The 26783-nt window shown below is 49.1% G+C and overlaps 1 protein-coding gene and 2 long non-coding RNA genes across 25 annotated transcripts in view; 1 reads left to right on the plus strand and 2 right to left on the minus strand.

Moving 5' to 3' along the window:
- LOC139360507 (disco-interacting protein 2 homolog C-like) overlaps positions 1-23308 on the plus strand; it is a 242982-nt gene extending 219674 nt beyond the window's left edge. For 19 of the 20 annotated variants that reach the window (XM_071087920.1, XM_071087915.1, XM_071087909.1 and 16 more), the window contains one exon: positions 22769-23308. In XM_071087920.1, coding sequence (XP_070944021.1) covers positions 22769-22920 — 152 coding nt within the window. In that variant the 3' untranslated portion in view covers positions 22921-23308. Of the gene's footprint in view, positions 1-13763; positions 14499-22768 lie in introns of those variants that run through there. The other variant, XM_071087922.1, reaches the window with a different exon arrangement.
- LOC139360512 (uncharacterized) overlaps positions 1-26783 on the minus strand; it is a 123783-nt gene that overhangs the window by 51293 nt on the left and 45707 nt on the right. The window lies entirely within an intron of this gene.
- The window catches only part of LOC139360508 (uncharacterized), a 59322-nt gene that overhangs the window by 19859 nt on the left and 12680 nt on the right, over positions 1-26783 (minus strand). The window contains exon 1 of one of the 4 annotated variants that reach the window (XR_011617909.1): positions 14982-14996. The exons of 2 other annotated variants lie outside the window; for them this stretch is intronic. This is a non-coding gene — a long non-coding RNA (uncharacterized lncRNA). Of the gene's footprint in view, positions 1-9462; positions 9478-14981; positions 14997-26783 lie in introns of those variants that run through there. One more of the 4 variants, XR_011617910.1, reaches the window with a different exon arrangement.

A 26783-nucleotide genomic window follows, 5' to 3' on the forward strand; every position in this document is an offset into this window, starting at 1 on the left:
TTTTAGAATTTATGACTATTATGCTTTAGGCAATAAACATAAGCTACTAAATTAATGACTTAGGGGAAAAGTTACTAAGTTAACTTGGAAGTTAAACTTTGCAAACTGAATTTGTTGGACCTCATTCAAGCTAGATGATCAGTTTTTTAAATTGTTTCCTGTGTGTTTCCCTCCAGGATGGAAATAGCTTCACTCTCATCCACTGTGCACACTGCAGCCCACGCCTCTCGTCCACCGCACCACACTGCAGCCTGCAATTCACCCTGTACCAGGCTTTCCACACCGTACCTGAAAGTCACTAAGTATAACCAAGAAGGAAATGAAAAGCAGATAAATGACCTCCACCCCTACATCCAGCATGCAAATGTTAAACATTCATCAAAGTAAAACCCAAATCCCATGTTAGCTCACGATTGTAACTGGTAGAGTTATGTGCATGGCAATTTAAAAAGTCTAGTTAAGTAAAAACCTAATTGAGACTCTCAAGAAAGACATCTGCAAAGATTGACAGTGAGGAGAGGACTTCACTCTGCATCCAGCCTGTTCTGGAAGCCACGGCCAAATATCAGGTTGTATAGATCCGAAAAGCAGGAAAAAACAAGTGTTGAAAGGTGTACAGTCTCAGCAATGTACAAATTCGATGTAGGATGCTCAGAAACCTTGAATTTCCAATCAGGAAACAGCAGCATGAGCAAGTTTCCCAGCAGTGCCCACTTTCTACCTACGGCACGTGTAACAGTTACGCTGGCCACCTCCGGGGGAACAGAGGCTTCCTGGTCACATTCGCTCTGGCAGCCACACAGCTGGCCCCGCCAAACACCTGTCTAATACTGAGGAACCACTCTCTCCCTGGGCTTTGCTCACTCTAGCCAGGAGAGCATATTTACAGAGTACTTTACTGAGTCCTCGTTCAATGCGTCAAGCTTGTTGAAGGCAGGGCAACCCCATTCCTGGCCCAATTAAGTGAACTGGGCAGAGCAAATGCCTCCAGTTGCACGGCACTCAGTCACGACAGCAGTGGCCACTGTTCACAGGGCGCTGGCTTCGTGCCGAGAACAGTTACAAGCGTCTTCTCTCTGTCCGAGGAATGTGCACTGCAACCCTGTGGGGCCGTTTGCAACGTCCACCAGAGTTCTGAGGCAGCCAAGTCCAGGCTGTCCGTGGGCCTCGCCACATGGCCGTCCACATCCCCTGCAGATCAGACCTCACTGCAGGGACCACGGGTTCCAGGGCTGCCTTGAGGCACATGCTCCCTTCACCACCTCCTCCTGGCCCCTGACATCAACCCTCACCACTGCTGCCAACACTTGATTTTCTCATGGCTCCTGAGGGGCCTGTTCTGCCCTTCCCTGCTCCCTGCGTCCGGCTTGGAGGGTGCCCACATCAACGCCAACGCTCACGTAAATCACCAACCTTTCCACGGGGCTTGATGCCTAGGAGTCTCAATATCAGAAAGTCAGATTCCTGTGCTTGTTGGAGAATTTCTTCCCATTGTACAAGGAGATAAAATTCTAGGTGCCTGCAATAACCTCATTTCCACAACGAAGCAACTTCAGTAGTAGCACAAAACAAAACAAAAAAAAAAGCTTTTTTTTTTTAAAACTTCTTTTATACAAGCTAAATACAATTTAATTTTTACATCCACGTTCTCATCAGCTCCCACCTGGTGAGCAGGCAAATAGTAATTTTCAAAGAAACAAATTGTTGCATAATTTTAACACTTAGCATTATCACTATTAAGCAAGATTTATCCCAAAAATACATGATGATCTTGTTCTCACGTTCAAAAATTGATTGTCACACAGTGAAATAACACTTAATGCAAAGGAAATTTTCTTTTCAGGTATCTGTTCTGGAAAAGAAAAAAAAAAGATTTCTGGCAAAGAGATAAACATTAATTATATAACAATCCAAAATGCCTCTGGGAAAAATGATGTCATCCAATTAGTTCTTTGAAGTGTTACAAATGCAGCTGAGTTTTAATAGTAATTTCTCCATAATTATCAAGAGTCTTTAAAAATCTTAGTGCTGAAATAACTATAAATGGATATAATACGCAAAGCAGAAGAGTTAACATTTGGGGTAGGATTTTGGCCCATATTTTTAACATATGCATAGTTATTCACCTAGTTGAAGCTTATCCCTCTCCTCCTAGGCTCTTCAAGACTGATTTTCAAACATAGACTGGCTTTTGGTACATGAAGGCAGCTTTAAAAGATGTCAGGATCAGGCCGGGCACAGTGGCTGAAGCCTGTAATCCCAGTATTTTAGGAGGGCAAGGTGGGCCGATCATTTGAGGCAAGGAGTTCGAGACCAGCCTGACCAATATGGCAAAACCCAGCCTATATTAAATATTTTTGTAATTAGCCAAGCGTGGTGGCACACACCTATAATCCCAGCTACTTGGGAGGCTGAGGCAGGGAGAACTGCTTGAAACCAGGAGGCAGAGGTTGCAGTGAGCCAAGATCGCACCACTGCACTCCAGCTTGGGTGACAAAGAGAGACGGTCTCAAACTAGAACTTAGCCCTCAGGAAAAGCATTGAGCACCCCCCACCCAAACCAACCCAAGGAATCACATGGCAATGGTTATCATCTGATTTCGACAAATAAAGTTCTGTTCTCCCCTCTGAACACAATGGTAAACACCTGCCATCAGCCCACAGAAACTCCCAGGACCCAGTAACACTGGACTAGCAAGATCAATGGGCCACGTATGCAGGGTTCAGCAGCAGAAAGTCATGGCACCGAGAATGGTGTGTGCTCAAACCAGATTCCTTGCTTTCGGGGTGAAGGGGCTTCCCGGGAAAATCTAGTCCAGTGGGATGGTTTCCACTTCCACCATGAGGAGGAAATGGGGGGTTTCCTGAGGGCACCGACAGGACCTGGGTCTCTGCCCCTTTGTCCTCTGTCCTGTTATGGGATGAGGGTGGGCTGAAGGCAGGTTTCCCCTACATCTTCCGGGCAGGAGAGATGGAGCTGACAAGTGGACGACGCTTTTTCCAAAACATTCCCATGTTTATAACCTGTTATCAACCTGTTTTCCCTGGAGATCAGTGAAGCAGCATCATTGATTCTCTTCCATTAGGGACAACCCGGTGTTACGGGAGGCAGGAGACGACATGCGAGCTGGTCTGAGTCAGTCACTTGTGTCTGATCCCCAGCGTGGTCGTCTATCAAATGGGCGGCCCCACAGACCAGTGACTTTGAACCAGAGTTCCATGGAGGTTGCCCAAGGACAGGGAGGGGGAAGAGGGGGAAGAGGGGGAAGAGGGGGAAGAGGGGGAAGAGGGGGAAGAGGGGGAAGAGGGGGAAGAGGAGGGAGGGGGAAGAGGAGGGAGGGGGAAGAGGAGGGAGGGGGAAGAGGAGGGAGGGGGAAGAGGAGGGAGGAGGTAGAGGAGGGAGGAGGAAAGGGAGGAAGGAAGGAAGAAGGGGAGGAAGGAAGGAAGAAGGGGAGAGGAAGGAAGGAAGAAGGGGAGGAAGGAAGGAAGAAGGGGAGAGGAAGGAAGGAAGAAGGGGAGGAAGGAAGGAAGAAGGGGAGAGGAAGGAAGGAAGAAGGGAAGGGGAAGGAAGAAGGGGAGGGGGCGGAAGAGGAGTGTGGAGGGAGGAGTGTGGAGGGAGCACTGTGGAGGGAGCAGTGTGGAAGGAGGAGCAGAAGGGGGGTTCTCTGAGGAGGAGGGCCAAGTTTTTGAGGTGTCTTGGAGTCAGAGGTGGCAGTGGCTTGGGCTCTAGGCCCTCTGTTGCATAGTTTTAGGCTTTAACTATTTATATTTGTGGACTCTTTAAAAGATTTAATTTGAAGGAAACCGGAGTTGGGGATACCTTGCTTCTAAAACACAATTTCTCAAGCCTGAGACTAAGTGCTAGGCATTGCTCATTCTGTTACAATCATTTCCTCCTATTTAAAATCAGCCACACACCCCCAATCTCTCTTCAGGGCAAACATCTTTTCCGAGGATCTCAAACAGCAGAGCGAGCGGCCCGTGACCCCAGCCGTGGGCACGAGGAGTGAAGAGGAGACGTGTGGAGAGGGCTGCTGATGACATGAGAGGTAGAGGCCCGGCACCTCCCTCCAGGGGCTGTGCTCCTCCAGGCCTAAAGGACATCCTCGCCTCTGGGGTGAACAAACAGCACAAACTATCAACACTTATTCCAAAAGAACAGGAAGAAAATTCAAACGAAGTTAATACAGTTACCCCAACACAACACTGCAGCAGCCCAGAAACAGGAGGGCCAGTGAGCCTGAGGTGGGCGGTTCCAATAGCAGGACAGCGACGTTGGCATTAGGGCTTTTCGGCAAAGAAAAAAAAAGACACAAAAGGTAACATGGGCCACCCATTATTTCCTGCCAGTGGAAAGACACCCACAGGCCCCCAGATGCCAACGGCCCCTTGGGAACGAGCTCAAGCAGCACTTCAGGTCTTCGCACGAGCAGGCACGTGGTGTCCTCAGTACCCCCGCCTGTGACACACACACCACACTTGACTCCCATACCTGAGGGTCCAGGGGAATGGCGGGAAGTTCTCGGGGGACCGGGCATCCTGTGAGGGCACTGCATGACTATGTACCTCAGAGGGGTCCCTGGGCAGGTGCTCTCTCTCCAAAGGATGAACTGGATCCTGACCACACCCAGATTGCGCTGGCCTCCAAGCCGAGCGCCAACATCTCACATCCAAAGGGATGCACAGATGCCTGCTGCACGTGGAGCCAAAGCCCCTCGCAGAGCTCAGGACGAACCCAGTGTCCAGGCCTGGGGCCGTCACCAGCCAGGAGAGGTGTCCGGGGCACTTCCCAGCGATGGCCACAAGAAGAAACAACTCAGGACAAAGCCAGTGTCCAGCCCCAGGGCCGTCACCAGCCTGGAGAGGCGTCTGGGGCATTTCCCAGCGATGGCCATGGGAAGTAACAACTCAGGCCCATCAGGGGCTTCCTCACTATACGGGTGTTAGAAGTAGAGACAGAGGTTCAGGTCTAGTGGCACAAACAGCGACGGATCCCATGGAAATGTGGGCGTGGCCCCTCCATCCCAACAGCCTGCATGGCTACTCCATTCTGCTCCCATCACATACATCCCCACACAGCCAAGCCCCTTCTCCTTTCCCCCACTGGATTCATCAAATCAAACCTCGCTGTCCTTGGCAAATGTACCATTAATTTACTTACTGCCCAGTAAAAAAGCACACTTCCAGTTAACATGACACCCCCGCTACGATAGAACAGCCTTAATTCAGACATGACGCAGAGGAACAGAGGGAGGAGGGCTCGAGGGCCGTCCTGGAAACGGCAGCTGTTTTCTGGGGAAAGTCTCCCTCCCACCCGAGCCCGACACTCGTGCCACACTATCCCCATGGTGTCTGAAAACTCCATGAAGACAGGCTCACTCTGACCCCTTCACACCCACAGCGCCAAAGAGGAGCAGGTGTTCAGGAAAAGTCTCCTGCTAGTGCTGAAGACAGGAATAATCCCTCGTGGTGCCCAGAATGTCAGGAGAAAACAAGGCACCATGTGGACGCCTTCCAGGTGAATTCTGGAATGACTCTGCCGAATGCCAGTCATCCTTTTACAGAACAAAACCAATACCGGAAAACATGTGTCACCAGCAGAGAGATGGTCCTTTTGACGGCTTACAAACACACCTACGTTACGCTGAATTTATCTCAAGCCACCCTCTCTGTGCTAATGTAAAAAGTCTCCTTTATTAACCAGTAGCCTTTTTCATCTGGTGCTTTATTAACAAGCAAGACGGTCCTGTAACACTCAGGCATTGTTGAAAACGTCAAATGGAAGCCTAGAAACCTCTTCCGTGCAGCTTCACTGCAAAGTATTTTGACGTGAGCCAAATCATGCTATTCCTACATCTCCACAGGAAACTCAAGGCTTCATCAAGGAAACGCAGCATGATTTCTGCTAGGCACAGAAATTGGTGGGGTGGGCGTGGGGTTGAGGGAACATTACATAGAAAGCACAACGCGATAATCACCTGTATGAGAGCCACACTGGCCGGCAAGCCCCGGTCGGCTCGGTCTCTACACAGTCACAGACGTGAGGCCTGGAGGGCAGACACCTGGCACTGCTGACTACCCCAAGGTCGTGGCCTCTGCCCCTTCTCTGCTGCTCATCAGTTCCAAGCTTCTGGCAACACCGCCTGCTGCCCCCACTGCCTCATCGACTCTTCGTGAAAAGCAAATGTTGCCAGGATAGCTTATGAGTACATTTGCCAGGAAAGCAGCTCCGATTGATGCTGAAACCCCGTTCTCACACCCCTGGCAGCTCCCTTGCCCCCGATGTGTACATGCTTGCAGCTCTGACCTTGCTCAGTGTCCACACAGGCTCTGTCCACTGGAGAGCCAAAGGCAGACTCAATGTTGAGTCAGAAATACACAAAGAGGGTGACGGTTACAAACTGCCTGCCTGCCCCTCAAAACACAGGTTGAAATCCTCAGCCTCAATGTGATGCTGTCAGGTGGTCTTTGGGAGGTAATGAGTTCCCGAGGCTGGAGACCCTTGAATGGGATTTGTGCCTCAGAAAGGGGCCCAGCAAATCCCTCACCCTCCCATTGTGTCAGGGCCAGAGAGAAGGTGTGTGCCAACCAGGAAGGAGCCCACAACAGAATTCACCCGTGCGGCACCGTGATCCTGCCTTCCAGCCGCTAGAACTGTGAGAAACAAATTCCTGTTGTTCATAAGCCGCTCAGTCAATGGTGTTTCGTTACAGCAGCCTGAGCTGCCTGAGATGACGATGCTCACCGCCCTACAGAAACGGCTACTCCCCTCTCCCAGAAAGAGGGGTTTAATTAAAATCCCTGTCTCTCCTCGCGGCCACCACAGATCTCACTCCCCCACCCTGTAAGCCAGCAATTGTTAGGATTAAAGGAAAATGAGGATCGTTTTAGACCAGCCCCTCCATATCGGTCTGAAGCCTGTAACTTTGCCCACTTCCACGGTGGCCGTGTCACTGCATTGCCCATGTCAGCTCTGTGTCTGCACTGGGTCCCAGGCTCTGCACAGACTCCTCTAGCCGCCCATCAGCACAGCCATTTCCCCTTCTGCTTTGCAGGTTGTCCTTCAATATCCAACCCCCAACCCTCTGCAACCCAAGGCCTTCCGATCCAGGCATTCGGGGTGGGCTCAGCCATGTACTGCCGTCCTTGACTCAAGTAAACCAGGCCCAAGGCATTGGCACCAATGATCTACTGGCTGTGGGGTCTGCACAGCTACTAGCTGCCCCAGCCACACCAGGGCCCGGGAGGGGAGGCAGAGGAACCTGTGAAGTTGCCAACAGCCATATGGGAACAGGGGCCCCTGGGATGAGGAGGATGCCATGGAAGGAAATTCAGAGAAAGAAAGAGCCCCAAGGCTGGACGGGTCATGCCCAAAGCCTACACTGCTGAATTTTCCAGGTTTCTGAACTCAATCGCTGACCCACAGAGCACATGTTTCCTGAGTGCTGACCCCGCGTGCCATTGGATACGGCAATAAAGTAGGACCCCCACCTCCCCCATCCCCGACACATACACAGGGCCTCCGTCCTGGCGGGAAATCAGGCCTGGGGGCCCAGTTGGCACCGCGAGCCAGGGAAGGGGGACATTTCAGACGGATAGTGGGTGCAGCCTTGCCAAAGCCCAGCAGTCACCTGCACTGCCACAGCCAGGCTGAGTCCAGATCAGCCGCACAGAAACCTGACCCTCTCAAGGGCACGCCTGAGCTCATTAGGGACAGACACCGTCTCCTGCTGATCGCCAACACTTTCTCTGCATGTCTAGTTACAAACGGACGACGCAGTCTCGGAAGCACAGCTGTGACTCTGGAGACAGATCCCAGGCCTCCCCCTGCTCCTCTCCGTGGTGCCATTGATGGGGAGGGGCCGGTATGGCCGCGAGGTCCCATACCCACAGCCACCCTGCCACGGAGACGCAGGCCTTCGACGATTATTTCTGCCAAAGAACCCTGCTGCGTCTTGGAGCACACCATGGTGGGTGGGAAGCTCCACCCGGAGAAACAGCGATGCTTCTCCCCAGAGCCAACGGAGGGCACCCCCCACCGTGCATTCAGCAGATTACTTACATTCTAGAAAACATCTGGGTTAATGGGGAACAGTAAAATGAAAAGGACACACTAGAAAGGTTAGAAGGCTGTGTGAAGTCTCAGGAGGTCCAAAGGTTTCTTAACCAAGACTGCTGCGGTCAACGAGCTTACAGGGAAAGTTTCCACACGGGCCTTCAACAAGCAACGCTCAGCAGGGAGGAGCCACGTTCTGGGCAGAACCTCAGAACAAGAACATCGGACACCACAAAGTCACATCAGAGCCAACAGCAACTGAAATACAGCCCTCTCCTAAGATGTGTGCGTCACCTGCAGAAAGTCACCACACATTAAGATGGGGGAAGAAAAGGATAAGGTTAGAAACAAATTTGAAGTAATTTCTGCATACGTAAAATTTCTACATCCACTGGTTTTCTTTCTGGGAGTAACAACTTTTACATGAGATGCACATCCCCGTTGGAAGGAGTTTGGGTTTTCCGTGGGCAGAGTCAAGGGCTCTCCAAGAAATGTGAACCTTTTCTCACTCACTGAGCCGCGTGCCCTGAGGCCGTCCTGGCCTGCCTGAGCACCTCCCTGGCTCTGCCTCCAGCCAGCTCCTTCCAGCACTCACCCCGCTGCTCCCAGAGCCTGCACTGGCCCAGGATCTCCTCTTCTGCTGCTGTCAATCTTCCACTTTAGGGTAAATAAGTTGGAAACTAGAAAGTTATAAGACCCCTTAGCTTTTTAAAAATTTGTCTTCTCAGAAAACAATACTAATTCTACTTCCATGGTTTAATATGTTGCCCCCATCTGCATGTTCATGGATATGTGTTTTTATATATTTTTTAATCAGTACTTATAAAAGCATGCACTGTTGCTACATTCAGTTTAATTACATTTGATGTAAGAAGTTTTAATTTCAGTGAATTCAGGCACTCAAAATTTAAGCCCTCTGACATCTATTAATCAAATGGGAAAATGACAGGTAGATATTACAAAAATCAAGAGAAGTGTTTAATGTAAATCCTGCACTTTCAAATATTTCCACAAATGTAATGTATACATTAGTACATAACCTTGAGCATTTTCACAACTCTTTGCACTCAAATTCCATTCTTAACTTTTATAGATAAATCGACATCCATATGTGATTTTAAGCAGCTCAAACATCAGCTCTTAAAAACAATCAGAAATGTTGCGGGCAAATCCCACCGAGCAGCAAATAACGGAACTGTACCCAACAACCCAGGTACCTCCCCCTGAGGCATCTGGAACTTGAGCATTACAAGCAGCCTTTGGTTTCTGAGGCACCCGAGAGTGGGGACTCCCAACTCCCCAAGTCTAAGAAGGCCTCAGCGATAAGGAAAACTGGTCAAAAAGTCATCCCTGCCGGCTCCCTGCGCCACGGGCTCCTCCCTGCCCGCCCTCAGCCACGTGCTTACAAGATCTCACTTCCTCTCTGTCCCGCAAAGCCTGACTCCTGATTCCAGCCCTGCCGCTTACTGGGATGTGGCCATGGACGTCAACTGCACCTGTAAGGGGAGAAGCCTGTCAGGATACAGGATCCTGGCCATCCTGGCAGTGCTCAAGCTGATACTGTAACTTGGTAGTGAGTTACTTAATGCAAAGGTTTAACTTTGAAAAATTTAGATACGTGTATTCTAAAAGGGAAATTCTGAACGTAGAACACAGGCCACACCCTCACACTGATGTTGTCTGGCCAGCACTTTTTTGTTTGCCTTTTCAATGACGTTTTTAAAAGCAGTTTTCGGTTCATAGCAAAATCAAGAGGAAAGTACGGAGAGTCCTCACATATCCTTTCCCAGCACAGGCACAGCCTCCATCATTCTCCTGCCCTCACCAGACCAGCATGTCTCTACGACCGACAGAACCGCATCAACACGGCACCACCACCCACAGTCCACAGCTCACACGAGGACTCGGCCTGCTGCTGCTCACTCTGTGGGTTTCACAGACGTGGAACGGCATGCATCCCCCATGAAAGCCCCACCTGGAGTTGCTGCCCCACCCTACACACCCCCTATGCTCCTCCCATTCATCTCTCCCCTCCCCAACCCCTGACAGCCGCTGATTGTTTTACTGTTTCCACAGCTTTGCCTTTTCCAGACTGTGCTGTGGTTGGACTCAGACAGCAGGCAGCCTTTCCAGATTGGAGTCTCACTTAGCAACATGCGTTTAAGATCCTTCTGTGTCTTTTCATGGCTTAGGGGTCCAGTTCTTTTTAGTGCTGAATAATATCCCAGTATCTGACATACCACAGTTTATCCATTCACCTACTGAAGGGCATCTTGGTTGCTTTCTAGTTTTGGCAATTATAAAGCTGCTGTCAATGTCTGTGTGCACATTTCCGCATGGAAGTAAACTTTCAGCTCCTCCGAGTAAACGGCCAGGACTGTGATTGCTTCTGTGGTCGGAGAGCTTAGTTCCACGGAAAACCGCCATGCTGCCTCCCACAGGAGCTGCCCCACTTCCTCCAGTGATGAGTGAGGGTCCTGATGCCCACACACCCACCAGCACGTGGTGGTGTCGGAGTTCAGGTTTTGGCCAGGCCGATGGGTGCACAGTGACGCCTCGCCCTATGACATAAGACGCGGGCCATCTTTCCACGTGTAGATTTGCCATCTGTGTATCTTCTTTGTTGGGGTATCTGTCCAGGTCTTTGGTCCATTTTTAATCAGGTTGTTCATTTTCTTGTTGAGTTTTGAGAGTTCCTTGCACGGTTTGGATAACAGCCTTTCTCAGATGAGTCTTTTACAGATGCGTTCTCCCCGTCTGTGGCCTCCCCTCTCATGCTCCTGAGACAATGTTTTTTATTTTAAAAAACACTTCAGACAGAAGATGGACCTCCCAGCCCACCACGGTTCTCAGTTTGGCCGTGGTCACCACCCTCCCAGCCCTGGTTTCCACCTTTTCACGATCTGCTGGTCCTATGGGCATCAACCCATACCAAGTCCCTAACATATCTCCAATGATGGCAACGTCAAAGCTGGCAGTTTGCAGGTAGGAAGGAGCTGATGGAGGCCGGAGCAGAATGTGAAGGCCAGCGGATTCATCCCTCGGGGACCGGCAGGCCTCTCAGATATCCCCCTGGGTCACCTCCCAAATGAAGTACCTGCTTTGGCCGTGAGCAGGAAGCAGGACCTGGCCCAGATCTCAGCATATTTGACCTGGCACGGCATTTACAGGTGAGCCTCCATAACCGGAAACTCGACTCTCTGGGGAGAATGCATTTTCATTATCAAGGCTTTTAGGCTTTTAATTAAGAAACCAAAGAGCAGTGACTGGAGTGAGGATGCAGGGACTCTGGGTGACCCACACGCTCGTTTCCACCTGGCACAAAGGACCCTGGAGTGAGGGTACAGTGCCTGCTCTGAGTCACCAGCACACTCATCATTTCTACATAAACAACCCTGTGAGCCTGTCCCAGGACTTTTTAGCCTAGACCTAAAAATTCAGAGCTCAGGAAACCTTCATCATTTTAGGAACCTGAGGGGTGGGCCAGGGGGATCTCACAGAGTGTGGTGCTGTCTATGGGGTCAGCAAAGTACAGCTGGGGCTTCCCGCAAGCACTTCAGGGAGGCCGTGCACTGGCCCGAGGCTGGTTCCGCCTCCTATCCTCGGTTCTCATGCCCAGCCGTGAGGGGAGCCCCCCGCTTCAGGAGCGCTCCCTGGCTCCAGGCCCTAACGTCCATGTCCAGGCCCCTGGTAGGGCAGCTTCTACCCCAGGGAGGCTGGGACTGGAGACAGCCTGGCGCTCTAGGCAATCCTGGCAACCACATGTTTCCTGAAGTGGCTGCAGACAAACTCCTGCTTCCAAAACCTGGCACGGGCTGTGTGAGGCCTGGAACGCGGGAGGCGCGTTTTGCAGGGTCCCTGCTCACATACAAAAGCAAGGCTAAGAGCAGATAAATTATTTAATTACCCTCTCATGGTTATCAAGTCAAGTCATAGTCTCTTAGACTTATGTGTGACTAGAAGTATACACATTATGGAAGTGTATATAAATGTGAATACAGATAAGCTTATTTTCCTTTTATATACCTTACATGTATGTGTATACGTGCATATGTATAAAACATGGAAGAAAAAACCATACTTAAGATTTCAAATCTCAGTCACAAAGATCTCAGAAGCAAATTATTATTCTTTAACCAAGATGTAACATTTTACATTCTTACAAACAAAATGTTCTCTATTAGCATTTTATTTTAAAAACTAAGAATGCATTGCACTCTCTGTTTCAATTTTTAACTCAGCTCACAAAGGTCCCTGTACAAAGACCTCCGTGCTACGGCAAGGATGGCGGTGGTCACACCTGTGTCCATTTATCCTCTTTACATCTAGCTCCTCTCCCTGAGGCAACAGCACCTCCGAAGTCACAGCCTGGCCTCCCATCTCTCCCCCGTCCCGGGCGTTTTGGCATGTTGCTCTGCTGCACACACCTCAGCAAATACTGCTGATTAGCCAGAATCGCCCAGAAATCTCTTAACCTTGATTCTGGTTGCTTTTGTAATTTGTAATATCTGTACTTCTGGTGTGATTTGAGAAACAACACATTTTAAAATTAGAGAAGATGTGGTTTTTATTCTCTCCTTTCTACTTGCAACCTTGAAAATTCAAGTAGCAGCAAGGGTTTGTTGAAAGTAACTTCCACCAAATAGAACCTATTACAAAGGTACTACAGAGTGTCAAATAACCACATAGATGTAAAATAGACATGCAGACACAGATATAAAATCCAATGGTTAAACCAAATTGAGAAATGCTTGCCAGTTTGATAGGACTTCTAAAACTTGACATAAATGTTGGCTGAGGGATACAAGATGTTATGAGATGAGTGAGATGCTTGGCCTAGAACCACAGGCTCTCTCCTCTTTACAGCAGAAAATCCATAAGGAAGTCAAATCTGAAAGAACCAGGTACCATTGAATGGCATACTCAGCCATCCTTCCCCATTCCTGGGCCAGGTGCGGTGAGTGCAGCCAGTCGTTCACCAACATCCATCATCCATCCTCCAGGCTACGGCTACACTTTACTCCCAGGCTCCCTGCCATTATGTAACTTAGGTAAATCACGGCCACTCTCACCTTAAGCCTCCCCTGCCAGCATGGCAATCACCCAGTCCCAACCACAGCAAGGACATCCATGTCCCTGGGAATGCAGAGCAGGGGTCGGGAAGAAACCTGGATCTCTGAATACCTCATGGAGCAGTCACCAGCCTGGAACATCCTCCCTGGCGGCTTTGCAAGAGAGAAGAACTCCTTGGTTCCTCAAGCTACAATACTGCAGAGTCTCAGGTCACAGCATCCTTACCTACCCTCGTCAGGAACCGTTCATGCTCATCAAGACATGAGAACAAAACTGCAGTGGCACAGTCACACTCAATGCAGACCACCTGCCGCTCACATTCATCGGATTAACACCAAAAGGCCACCTTGGTGGATATCCTGGATGTGGACACTTGGCGGCTTTTTGCTGGAGACGCGCTTTGTACATTTATCGCACGACCATCTTGGCGTCAGGAGGGGCTGTGCAGATGGCAGCTGTGCACGTCACAGGGAGTCTCACTTGCTGGACTCTCAGCCAGCTCCCACTATCAGTGCCCGCAGAGTCCTCTCCTCCGGGAGCACGTGCTTGGACGCCACAGTGGCCTGTGGATCCACACAACAGCACTGTGTGCCCCAGGAGCTTAGAAAGTACCACTGCATCAATGCCTCCACAGGTGAGGCCGGGGGCAGAAGCCAACCTCAAGCAGTTACGGTCCTCCGTGGGGCTGGCGTCCAGGCAGGAAGGCGGCTCAGCGGCTCTCCTCTCACTGTGAAAAATTCCTAGGTCCCCACATGAACAGAACCCTAAATAACACGCAACAAACAACAGGAACGAGAACACGACCAGCAGCTTCTGAGAAGAGCAAGCTGGACTGATCATGAGACACCTGACGGGGACGGTGCCAGAGCCCCTCCCGGTAACCTGTGAGGGCAGCGCTGCCAGCATCTCCCTAAAACCAGCCCAAGTCAAGTTAGACTTGAGGCTTTCCAGGAGTGGGTAGATCCATTCAATCCCACAGTCTGAACCTTCCAGGCCGTGTCTCATGGCCCTCATCTCACATATGGGAACCCGGACGCTGCACCATAAACACAGCCCCAAGCCCTCGTTCCTTCTTCAACACCACACCCCAGTACAGTAAACACTTAGGATCTGGGCATTCACGTAAAATACTGCTTAACTAAAACTTCTGATTTAGAACATGTTTAATTCCTACTCACAGAGCTCAAAGTGTTTTGTCCTAGAAGGCGGTAGCTGTAACTTAGCATGAGAGAAGAAGGGTTCAGAGTGGTGCCAAGTATTAAATATTCCTCTAAATCTATTCACCAGATCGCCATGCTATTGTCACCTGCTTCATTTTCTGTCCTTAAAAGACATAATAGTTACTTTTCAAAATAGACAACCTGTTTTACTGATGCTTAGCTATAAAATAGCGAGCTATGTATCCAAAAGGGAGATATGGGGAAACAGAAAATGTCCACAAGCAATCGGGTGGGGAGGGGGGCAGTTGCAGCAGCACCTGGCTCTGTTGCGTTGTGAGCCAGCCACGTGGGATGGACAGCTCACTTAGCCACTGAAATTATATCATCTAAGATTTTGTTGCAGTTACTTTGACAAATTCTCCCTCCTGCTATGAAGAGTAAGGTTTGAGGGTTTTTTTTGTGTTTTTTTTTTTTTTTTTTTTTGACTTGGAGTCTCGCTATGTCACCCAGGCCGGAGTACAGTATTACAATCATGGCTCATCGCGGCCTTGACTTTCTGGCTCAAGCAATCCTCCCGCCTCAGCCTTCCAAGCAGCTGGGACCCATAGGCGAGTTTGATTTCTTTGCTAACGAATTCCTAATTCATCTCGCAGTGGGCCTATCAAGGCCATATGCCCGGACGTCCACCTTACCGACCGTCCGTGTGGTCTCTAAAGTGGATGCACTCCGGTTGCCCGGGCTCTGCACGCGATGCTGAGTCTCCAAGTCTGCCGCTGTATAAGGGACTGACAGCCCCGAGCGTCTCGACCTGCCACCATGAGCCAGACTTTATTCCACAGGGCGACTCTGCTTCCCGTGATGAGATGCAGCATGTGAGCACAGACCAAAGGGCATCAGCAACTAACCCATTCCCCTGGTACTAAGTAGAGGACCAAGAGTTTAGTTCCTTACTTATTTACTACGGGCTTGATTCAAAACAGCTTTCTGGGATCCTGGGGACAAACATCTCCAACTGGTGAGAATTCTGGCTTTAGTAACGGAAGAATCACCTAATGCCCATTTTGTAACTGCTGTTCTCATCAGAACTTGAGGCCAAAGAGAAAAATAAAAGGGGGAGGCTAAGATCGTGACACCCCAGTTTGCACAAGGCCAACCAGCCTGCATGAGGGGGTGAAAGGAGTAGGATTTTTAAACAGCTGAGTTTTAAAAACATGGCTGTAGGCTGGGCGCACTGGCTCACGTCTATAAGCCCAGCACTTTGGGAGGCCGAGGTGGGAGGATTGCTTGAGGCCAGGAGTTCAAGACTGGCTTGAGTAACACAGCAATACCCTATCTCTTTAAAAAGAAAAAAAAAAGGTTATTAAAATAGTAATAAAAAGTTTAATACAATAAATTACTATATCAACATGGCACCCCCAGCTGTCAGAGGAGGTACAATCTCTGTGGCTATGATGAGATCTGGAGAGAAATGTAACTGTCATCATAGGGAAGGTCAACCCCAAAGCCCCACGGCACTACTCCTGTAAAGTGTGTTAACCAGCATGAAGTCTCCTCCACAATCAGAAGCCTGGTTTAGAGGAACGCTGTCCACGGGACCTGGGTGGACTCCAGACGCTGGCTGACCAGACAACCCCCCCCGGGACCCTGCCGGCAGCCCCAACTGGACAGAATGACCTCGTGAGTGTCCTTTCCCGCCACAAGCTGCAGACCTTGAGCCAGTCCTGTCTGTGACTGAGGCTGCGCATAAACATCTGCACCCAACAGCTCACCTTTGTATATGACACGCCCAGTCCACTTCATTTCAAATGTTACGCTCGCCCCAAGGCGAACATGGATGTTACAGGTTAACTCACTGCATGTGTGCTAGACTTTCCCTGTAAGTGTTCAGACATTGCACGAACCGGATGAACAAACCCCACTTTCCCTGTAAACGTTCAGACATTCCTTGAGCCCGATGAACACACACAGCCAACAAACCCCGGAACGTGTAACGCCGCGGCCTCCTCTCCTCCTGAGGGGCGTGTGCTTACAGCTCCCCCAAGACCACATTTCCCAAAGCACAGAGTGTTACTCTGAAAATAAAACCTCCTTTTTCCTTCCTCTGTACATCTCGTGGTCATGTTAACAACTATTGCTACAAATGCAGAGAAATGGGGTATCATCCGTGCTGGTCACCGAATTCCTAGCACCAAAGCTTCAGGGCCCCCCAGTCTGAAGGAAGCTTCTATCGCCCTAAAGCCAACTCTGGAGACGAAGGCCGAGCTGGGGAAAGGCTGTGTCACCGCAAATCCACACCACGGGGCCCTCTGCAGTTGTGTGTAACGAACTCTTGGCCTGTCCTGGGGTTTGGGGAAATCAGGATGCAAGCAGATACCGTACGCTCTGCCATGGGACCGTGAAGTCTGCAGAACCTCAGAGGAACACGGAGACAAACGGTGGCACGATTCTCACAGGCCGAGCCTCGATGGGCGCCCGTGTCAAGAACACAGACACGCCGGGAGGGACAGCCGATGCAGTCAACGCCTGCAGCCCCAGCACACGGCAGCGTCCAAGTGTGGGGGTCTCTGGCCAGGCTCCACCACAATTGCCATATTCTGTGGCAAAATTTTAAAAATAGGTTTTAACTAGTTATAACTCTAACTTGTTTTACACATAAACAGAACACAGGGTACCAACAGGCTCCAAAATACTTCACCTAGAACCAAGTCTAGAATGCAGATGGCTGCTGCTCCGAGTGTGACAAGTCCCCTTGTAGTGTCATAAATCCTAGATCTAGGTGACTAAGTGCTCTTCCTAAACCAGACAGCACCCTGAGGCTCTGAGGGCACCCTCTGTCCCCAGGCCAGTCCATCAGCCCCGGCAGAAGCTGCTAGAGTAAGAGCCTGTGGATTTGTATTGGACGGATGCAAACCAGGCAAAGTCACAGGGGCTCGTTCTGGAAGCCCATCCGTTTACCCACTCATGCCATGGAGAGCCGTTCCCCCAACTCCACACCCGCAGTCATGCTGAACCACAGCAACTGGCTTTTAGGCCTTCAAGCCACTCCTTCTCACCGCTGGACAGACCCTTCTCACACCGTGAGGCCCAGAGTAGCCTTAACAGGTGGTCCCAGCAGAACTGGCCACTGCATGAATTGATACTTTGTGTGTGGGGGGGTGGTTGTTCTTCTGTCACTCAGGCACAGTGCACCATAAGTACAGTGGTGCTATCATGGTTCACTGCAGCCTCAACCTGCCAGGCTTGGGTGAACCTCCAGCCTCAGCTTCCGAGTAGCTGGGCCCACAGGTATACATCACCACTCCTATTTAATTTTTTGTAGAGTCAGGGTCTTGCTATGTTCCCCAGGCTGGTCTCGAATTCCTGGGCTCAAAAGTGAACTGCCCACCTCAGTCTCCCAAGGTGCTGGGATGACAGGTGTGAGTCACTATGCCCAGCCTAGAATTGGTTTTTCTTAAACCTGAGTTTGACACATGAACCCCACTTACATAGATATCAGCACACTCTCACAGCTCGAGAGTTTTTCTGAATCTCGATTCTGTCCGTTCAAGGTCAATATCTAAGAAAGGGTCAGAACTGACCCTCCCTCCGTGAAGCCTCAGGGCAAATGCAGCAGTATCTCAGTGTATGAGGAGACAAAGTAAGAAGGTGGAAAATACACACTGAAATTCTAGTGCTAGAATCATAATCACCAACACTTTAAGAGGCAATCTGCTTTCCAAAACATGTAGCTGCTGGATTAACTTCAAAGTCACCAGATTCCACAGGCAGTAGCTCAGAGGGGCACAGCTTTCTAAGGCCGCACAGCCTGGGGCAGCGTAACAGCCTCGGGGCAAAGCAAACTAAACAAAGGCTTGGTTCTCTCAAGGAGGAATGTGCTCAAGTCCTTCCAAATAGATTCTTCTTCTAAGTAAGTTAGATGCCTCCTACAATACTGTTTCCAGTGCCAGTGTGTTCAGAAACATGAAGTTGAAACTACATCTCAGGACCCCAAAATCACTACGATAAAGGGACGTCAAAGTGAGGAAGAGCTTAGAGCAAACCTGCCTCCCATGCTCTTCCGAACAGAGACAGCTACTGGGGGGAGGAGGAAAAAAAGCCACGTACCTCCCTCACAACCGATCCACAAGGAAATTCCTCATGGACAGAGGAGAGAATTCAAAGTCCCCATCTGCACACGGAGATAAATGCGGATCTGGCTGCTTCCTCTGGAAAGGTACACCAGAAACACATTTGTCTGATCTACCTGTGACCTGGAAACCCATCCCCGCTTGGAGCCGTGCCTCCCTTCCTGGACCGAACCAACGTACATCTCATATATATTGATGTCTCACGTCTCCCTAAAATGTGTAAGACCAAGTTGTGTCCCAAACACCTTGGACACATGTCCAGGACTTCCTGAGGCTGTTGCAGTGTGTCCTCAACCCCGCCTGAGGCTGTGTCTTTCACCTTGGGAAAATGAACTCTCTATGGGCCGAGAACCGTCTCAGAGATCCTTCTGGTTTACAGGAAGCATTCTTTCCTGCGAGTATATCAATGAAATCATGTGGAATTACAAAATGCCACTTTAGTAAAGGCCAAAGGAATTAGGATTCGATGTGCTTAAAAAACAACACAAAAATAACGTTCTATTTGTCAATGGACCATGAAGCCCACACCCCCTTTTGCAGTGAAGATGTCAAACGGGACGAGAGGCCCCTCCTGCGGATGCTACCCTCTGACCCCACTTCCCAGAGTCCAGTTTCCTGCTGCTCAGGGAACAGCAACCCCAGCTTCACGGGGCTCAGGCCTCCAAACCCAACTCCCACCCATGCTGGAGAATCACCCCAGGGACTAGCAAACTGGCAGGTGCAACTCTCACCTCATCCCCTTAAAGGGGAAAAGGCACCTTCCCGCTCCTCTTCCTGCTGGTGGGAACGGGGCAGCAGCTGGAGGGTCAGGAGTCGGGCGGCAGAACGGAAGCAGCCTGGGTCCCTGCTAGTCAGAGTTGGCAAATGCCAACCATCCCCGACATTCACTTTGCAAATAAATCCTTCTCTTTTGTCAGGTCCCTGGTTATAAGTTTGCACCCATAACTTAAAAAGAAAAAAAAAAACTCAGATAAAAAATCGGTGTTTGGCTGACAATATTTCAATTATCTTGGGGCCTTGGGTCAAATGACGGCAAAACAGGAAACTGAACGCTGTTATTCAGAAAACTACCTTCCAGCGCCGTCTACCCTCCCAGGCTATCACCTTATGGTTGTTTGTCTGCTAGATGATTAACAATAACTGCTCTGAAAACCTAGGTGTACAGAACAGACAAGAAGTCAGCTCGGGTTGAGGGGAAGCAGGATAAGACCCCCTTCCCCGCAGGATGGTGGAAGAGGAGGAACCTTCAGCACCTGGGTTTTCAGGATGCTGGATCTCTGAGAGCATCTCTCACAGCTCAAGTACAGCCAGACCCTCCTCTGACACAGCCTGTTCAGACGAAGGTGGCACCTGCCCTAGAGACCCACAGCCCTGTGCGGGGCTCAGCTGGAGCTGAACTTGCCTCCCTTGGTAAGAGTCAGGGCCAGGGGTGGGGAGAGGAGAGAAGCAGCAGGCCTGAGGGGCACTGTGGAAACTCCATGCCGCGCTAACTCTCATCTGATGTGCTCCGGCCAAAGCCACGCTTCTCGGAGGGAGTTTCCCTTCACACATCCGGAAATCATCAACATCTAGTCTCCCCACAGAACAGATCCTTCCCCAGGAGGCAGATGCTTGGCTGTAACACGGGGTAATGAGGGGCGCGCCTTCGTGCCCATTCTGTAGTGTTTCCTGTTACCTATTTTACCTTAAGCTACAAATGATTCCCGTTTACACGGGACACAGTGACACAGACAGCAAAACACATGAGATTCAGTGTGATCCCACACCCGTCACTGCTGACCTCAAGTGCTTTGTTCGTTTTGCTTCTAGAGTTTGTACTCTCTCCCGGGGTTCCAGGCCTGTGGATTCAACCAACCATAGATCAAGATTTTTTTTTAATGTGTTTGTACTAAGCATTCAGACTTTATTATTCATTAAACAACTACTCGCATGGCATGTGCATGGTATAGCTGTTACGAGCAACCCTGACATGACTGTCTGCAGGAGGATGTGCATATGTCATATGCAAACACGATGCCATTTTATTGCAGGGACCTGAGTGCCCACAGACCTTGGATTCCATAGGCAGTCCTGCAGCCCACCCCCATGGGCACTGTGGAATGGCTATAATAGAAAATATAGAGGTTTTAAACCAGTTATATACTAAATCTAATTGTTTGTTAAGAAATTACCGTGTATCACTTGTATTTGGAAGTCCTTCCTGGCCCAGAGACTTGACATGTTCTTATCTTTTTGTCCACGGATCTAGCCATTCCAGTAAGCTTATTGAACACAAATCAATTTTACAATTAAATTCTTACAGGAATCACATTCAATCTGTAAGCTGCTTTGGTTTTTAAAGTGAAATAACCAATAGTTTTGCAAACCAGCTATATCACAGAATAGGATAAAGCAGCCCCATGACATGCAAAAACATGGGGTTTCAAAGCTAACCAGTATAAAACACGTTACAAACCCCTAAATATGAAAATGTTTTACACCACAACAGATATTCCAGAAAAAAACAGGATGTTCAAAAAAGCCCTTTGCAGAAAAGCACTTTCCCCTTCATTTTTCACATGGTTTCCAGAAGCTTGTGTTTGGCGATGACCATGAACCAGAAGTAGCGTCCGCTGCAACTACTGCCACCACAACACAGAATATTAAGGCATTAAAAAAAAGGACACAGCATATTTCCTATTGTTGAGAACAGGTAGAGTGTTATAAAAATGAGAGTGTTCTAAAGTCAACAATGTTCAAATTCTAGGTCTCCCGCAGACATTAGACGGTAACCGCCAAAGCTTATGTACTTGGCAACGTTCAAGGAGACCAAGTTCAGAGCTGTCACAATGCAGCACCATCCTCACGCGATTATCTCAGGCGGGTTTGAGGGCAAGTGCCCCCGTCACAGCGGGAAAGCTGCCCAGCCCAGCACTTCCTGAGATCACAGACCTTCGCCTTCCCACGTCTTCAATAGTTCCTTTACACCGGGAACCAGACAACAAAACCTAAAACACTTCCTCAAATCTCAAGACAGTCTTTAGAGCTCTTTTCCTTCCCCTTCTCTTACTGAAAAAGCCTATTTTGTAAGCAACCTGTAGTGCTTCCCAGAGCTGGGGCGGGAGGAGAGCTGGTGTTGGGTAGACCGAGTTTCAAGCGTGGGGAGACCAGGAAGTTCTGGAGATGGATGGCGGTGATCGTGGCACCACAGTGTGAACACACTTAATGCCTCCAAACCATACACTTAAAAATAGAGTGCTATGTAATTTTACCGCAATCAACACACTGAGAAAACTCATCTATAATTACTGTCATTTCCAATATCTTGCACCCTGTAAGTTGCATTTGCTTTTGGAAATCCTCAGAGCAATCTTGAAAGACTAATACCCTAATCATCTCTGAAACGCAGGCAAAGTCGTTCAAGGGTTTGGTTATAGGAAAGTAGCTGGAAAGCAAAGCGCCCGTTAGACATGGCAGCCGTGGTAGCACAAACACATGGTAGGAAGATGGTGGTCATGCGACACACAGATGGGAAGGGTGTGGGGAGCCACAGCACCGGATACTCGGGAGGCACCTGGGCAGGAGTTGAGAATGTACCAAACGCGTTCGATCATGCAACATTCACGGACCGTGAGTCCAGCCACCGCCACTGACATCCACTGTGGCCGGGGTGTCCTCTGCCACAGAGATACACACCCTGCCAAGGATAGTGTACAGATTAAACGTCAAAGCACAGACATGCTCAGGTCCCGCTGTTCACATAGAAGCAAACACAACACATTTCCCAGACCCCAGCAGCATGACTCTCCACTTGACTGCAACCCGGTCCCATTTATTCTCGAACCCATCTCTCCCGGACCCCACAGCATGACTCTCCACCTGACTGCACCCCATCCTGTGCATCCTTGCATCTGTGTCTCGGCCCTTACTCACTCCCTCACTTCCTCGTTGGGTCAGGAACCAAAAGTCCACTGTGTCCCTGGTGCACTGAGCTTTGTCAGGGGCCTCTGGGCCGCATGCTGGGACACGCAACTAGGAACTCCCAGTGCACACGTTGGTCTCCTGCAAGACGCTTGGCTCTTATGTGCGGGAGCCGGGAGCCGGCACCCACCCCTACAATTGACTGCACTCTTAGAAAAGTCACAGAAGGCCCCTCACCAACCCAGCAGCACCCTGAGGCCACATCCCACTTGCCTGCTGGCTCCTGAGCCTCCCACCCTGTGATGACCCGCTCCTTCAGTTCCCCGCCTTGAATCCACTGGTTCCTCTCCTCATGGGCCTCTTTCCTGTCGTCTTCCTGTCATTTTCCTGTCAGCAAGCACATTTCCTGTCATTTCCCTGAAATGACATATTTCCTGTCATTTTCCTGTCAGCAAGCACATGTATCCAGCCTGACCTTGCTGATGTGCTCCAGCTGGCCCTGGACTCGAACCGCGCTGCTGCGGCTTTCCATCAGTGTGACATCTGCGAGTTACCTCCTGGGAAATGCCAGGTGATGGTAACATCAACCAAGAGGCACCGCTGAGAAGCAGAACGCATGGTGCGGTGCCCAGAACGTCACGTCCTTGAACAGACGCTCCGTGTCTTCTCCTCTTCTGCCAGAGCTTCACTGTAGGAAGGCGGCCATTCTTCCAGTGCTGCTACTTCCAACACCGGGGAAAGCAAGCTTCAGAAATGAACGGTGTCAAAGAGGCAGGACCCACCAGCGGCCGGACGACCGCAGCCCCAGCATTCCCCAGTCACCATGGCTGACAGCCCAGGCTCCAGAAATGCACAGCTTCAACCTTAGGAGAAAAAACCCTCCCAAGCCAACTATTATTTTCAACAATGGGATTGGGGAGTGGGGCGTTCTAACCCTGCCTCTCTCAACAGCACAGATCATCAGATCCCAGTTCTTATAGGATTGGGGAGTGTGGGGGGATGGTTCTAATCCTGCCCCCCCTTCATAAAAAAGAACTGGGATCTGATTATCTGTGCTAGGTCAGTACTTTGCTTCCGCCACATGCAGTCATCCTCAGCACCAGGAAAAGTCAGAAGCATTGAGTGATGATACCAATACCAACACGTGCGGTTCTGACAGCTCCGGTAACTCGCTGCACAGATACAACACAACAGCAGTGAGATCCACGGACATCACCAGTCTTCCCAACGACTGTGTTCCTGAATCTTCTGCGTTCGGAATAACGGTCTTCTTTGCCAGGGCTGAGCCATGCTTCCCTGTTGCCTGTCCTCTGCCTTCACCAGCTTCGTGCACGTTTCCGGGCAAGTGTTTGTGCAGGTGCTATCACTTATTTCCACAGCAAGAATATACACAGACACCAGACAGAAATGGGCAACCCCATTAGGAGCTGTGCAGAGAGATCTAACTCATCAGATGTGCCAAATTTCTGTTGCCATAGAAATTTAACTAAACTAACGTTGCTATGACCTCATCTGTTACTGTGCCACTAAAGATCATCCGGGTAAGAGGAGTGTGCCTCTGCATAGCATGTAGCTCACGTTTACATGTCGGTTTTCCCTGAATATGGTTATGTGAGATAGAAATCAGTAAGATGGGGTGTAACATCTAGTGTAGGATCGTTGTGTCTCCTAGGCTCACACACTTCCTTTAAGATCCTCAGAATATGAAGTTTAACTCTGTCGACGTGAGTTACATAGTAACATGTTTTGGATACTGTCTCTTTCACCATCTAAATATCAACACCAAAGAAGTTCTTGAGTTCCTTTTTAAATTGAAAGGAATTTACAAACCATAAAAGCCCCAATATTAAAGGATACAATTCAGTCTTTTTAGCACATTCTCAAAGCTGCACATCAACCACTAGTATGTAATTCTGGGACTTTTTCACCATGGGCCAAAGAAACCTTGAACCCATTAAGAGTCAGCACCTGCTCCTTCCTTCCGCCAGCACCTGGCAATCGCCAGCTGACTTCCGTTTCTCTGGATTTGCCCATTCTGGACATCTGTTGTGAGAAGAATCGTACAGTGCATGACCTTTGGCGTGACCTTCGGTGCTGACATCTTTCACGTCCAAGGTGAGTGGAATCTCACAGTGAGTGACCTCTTGACAGACACCTGGACTGTTTCTACTACTACAAATAATGCTGCTATGAAGATTCTTGCATAAGATTTTTTTTTTTTTTGTAAAAATGTTTTCAATTTTCTTGGGCATATGCCTAGGAGTGAAATTCCTGGGTCGTATGGTGATTTCATGCATAACTTTTCTGAGGAACTGCCAGACTTTTCCAAATCAACTGTACCATTTTACTTCCCTTCCCACTAGCAATATATCAAGATTTCAGTTTTCCCAAATTCACCACCAAGTCACTGTCCAATACTGGGATTTTACCCATCCAGTGGTTGTGAAGTGGTATCTCAGTGGTTTTGATTTCCATTTCTAAGATGACGAATTCTGCTAAACATCTCACGTGCTTTTTAAGGCATTTATATGTCTTTCTCTGGAGAATGTCTATTCAAATCCTTTTTCCATTTTTAAATTGGATTTTTATTAAGAGCTTTAAAATATATTCTTGATATCAGGTCCTTATCGTGATAATGTATCCTGTTCTGTGGGTTGTCTTTTTACTTTAATAGTATCCTCTGAAATGAACATTTTTAATTTTGATACCGTCTTTTTCCCTTCAGTTGCTTGTTATAGCTTTAGACGTCTCAGCCAAGGAAACATTGCCTAATCCAACCTAACAGTTTCTCGAGGATTCTCCCCTGAAGGTGTCATGGGCTGAACTGTCCCATTCCCTGCCCCCCAAGATTCCATGTTAAAGTCACAACCCCAGAAACTTAAAATGTCACTGTATTTAGATACAGGGCCTTAGCTTGGTAATTTAGGTCCCATAAGATCTTAAGAGTAGGGCCTGATCCAGTATGACTGGTGTTCTTTTAAGATAATTTAGACACAGTCCTTAGTGCTCCATGCAATAAGAGAAACCTGTGAAGACACAGAGAAGACGCCATCTACACAGCATGGGGTGAGGACCCAGAGAATCCAACCTTGCCCCCACCTTGATCCCAGGCTTCCAGTCTCCAGGAAAAAGGAAATAAGATGCTATTGTCTAAGTCGCACGGTCTGTGGTGTCCGTTATGGTACCCAGCAGACTGACAGAATGGGTCTCAGTCAGCTCCTTACGTTGGATTCATGTTGAGCTTTGCTTGTACGGTGAGGAAGGGTCCAGTCCATCCTTTTCCATGTGGATACCCAAGTTGTCCCGGCACCACTGAGTTGTGAAAGGCAAAAAGTAAAGCATCCCTTACTGTCCTTTCTCCATCAACAGATTAGAAGATACACTGAAGAATCGTGGACAATTTTGTCAGTTTAAGCCAGTGGTTTTCAAACTTTTGGGTCTCAGGAACCCTTTGCACTTTATTAAAGAGCCCAAAAAAGCTTTCTCATCAAGCCGGGAGTGGTGGCTGCTCATGCCTGTAATCCCAGCACTTTGGGAGGCAGAGGCAGGTGGATCACTTGAGGTCAGGAGTTCGAGACCGGCCTGGCCAACATGGTGAAACCCCGTCTCTACTAAAAAATACAAAAATTAGCCTGGCATGGTGCCGAACACCTGTAGTACCAGCTACTAGGGAGGCTGAGGCAGGAGAATCGTTTGAACTCAGGAGGCAGAGGTTGAAGTGAGCTGAGGTCACACCACCGCACTCCGGCCTGCGTGGCAGAGCAAGACTCCGTCTCAAAAAAAAAAAAAAAAAAAGTAACAATTTAGTTTATTTTACAAGGATAAAGTCATTACATCTTAACACAGTCTTAAAGAAGAAATCATTTTCCAAAATAAGCAGCAGCGTGGCAACAGTTTGTGGTGCTGTGAAAACACCTAACATCTCTGCACCTCAGACAGCAGGGTTCTCATGCCTGCATCTGCGTTCAGTGGGCTGCAGAACCGTGACTGAAGTTTATGAAGAAAGTCCAACCCCATACTGATATACAATTAGGAAGCGGTATTTTCACTGTGTTTTCAGATCACTTTAGTTATTCTCTGCTGCCAAATGTAACAAGTGGCACTTCCGTACAGGCTGTCTGCAACACAGTCTGTGCTCTGCTCGTTGGACCTTTCTGCCCCAATTCCTTCTAAGTCAACTGGTCCGTCTTGCACTTGAATGGCTTTTACCAGCACACGATTTTGTAATCACACATTGGTTAGATAACACTAATTCAGAGTTATGAGCAGCTTCCACATTTCGTTATATGTAAAAAACCAAACCAAACCAAACCAAACCAAACCGCATCAATATCATTAATCACATGAGAAAGTGGTAGACACAAGATTTTTATATTTTAATATTCGCTGGAAAGCTCAAATGTCTATCATTGGGAATAATGTAAGGTACTTTCCTTGAGATGAAAGTCATTTTGTTCATTTTTCAGG

Source organism: Macaca nemestrina, chromosome 20, assembly GCF_043159975.1.
Source record: "Macaca nemestrina isolate mMacNem1 chromosome 20, mMacNem.hap1, whole genome shotgun sequence".
In the NCBI taxonomy this organism is placed as follows: Eukaryota; Metazoa; Chordata; class Mammalia; order Primates; family Cercopithecidae; genus Macaca; species Macaca nemestrina.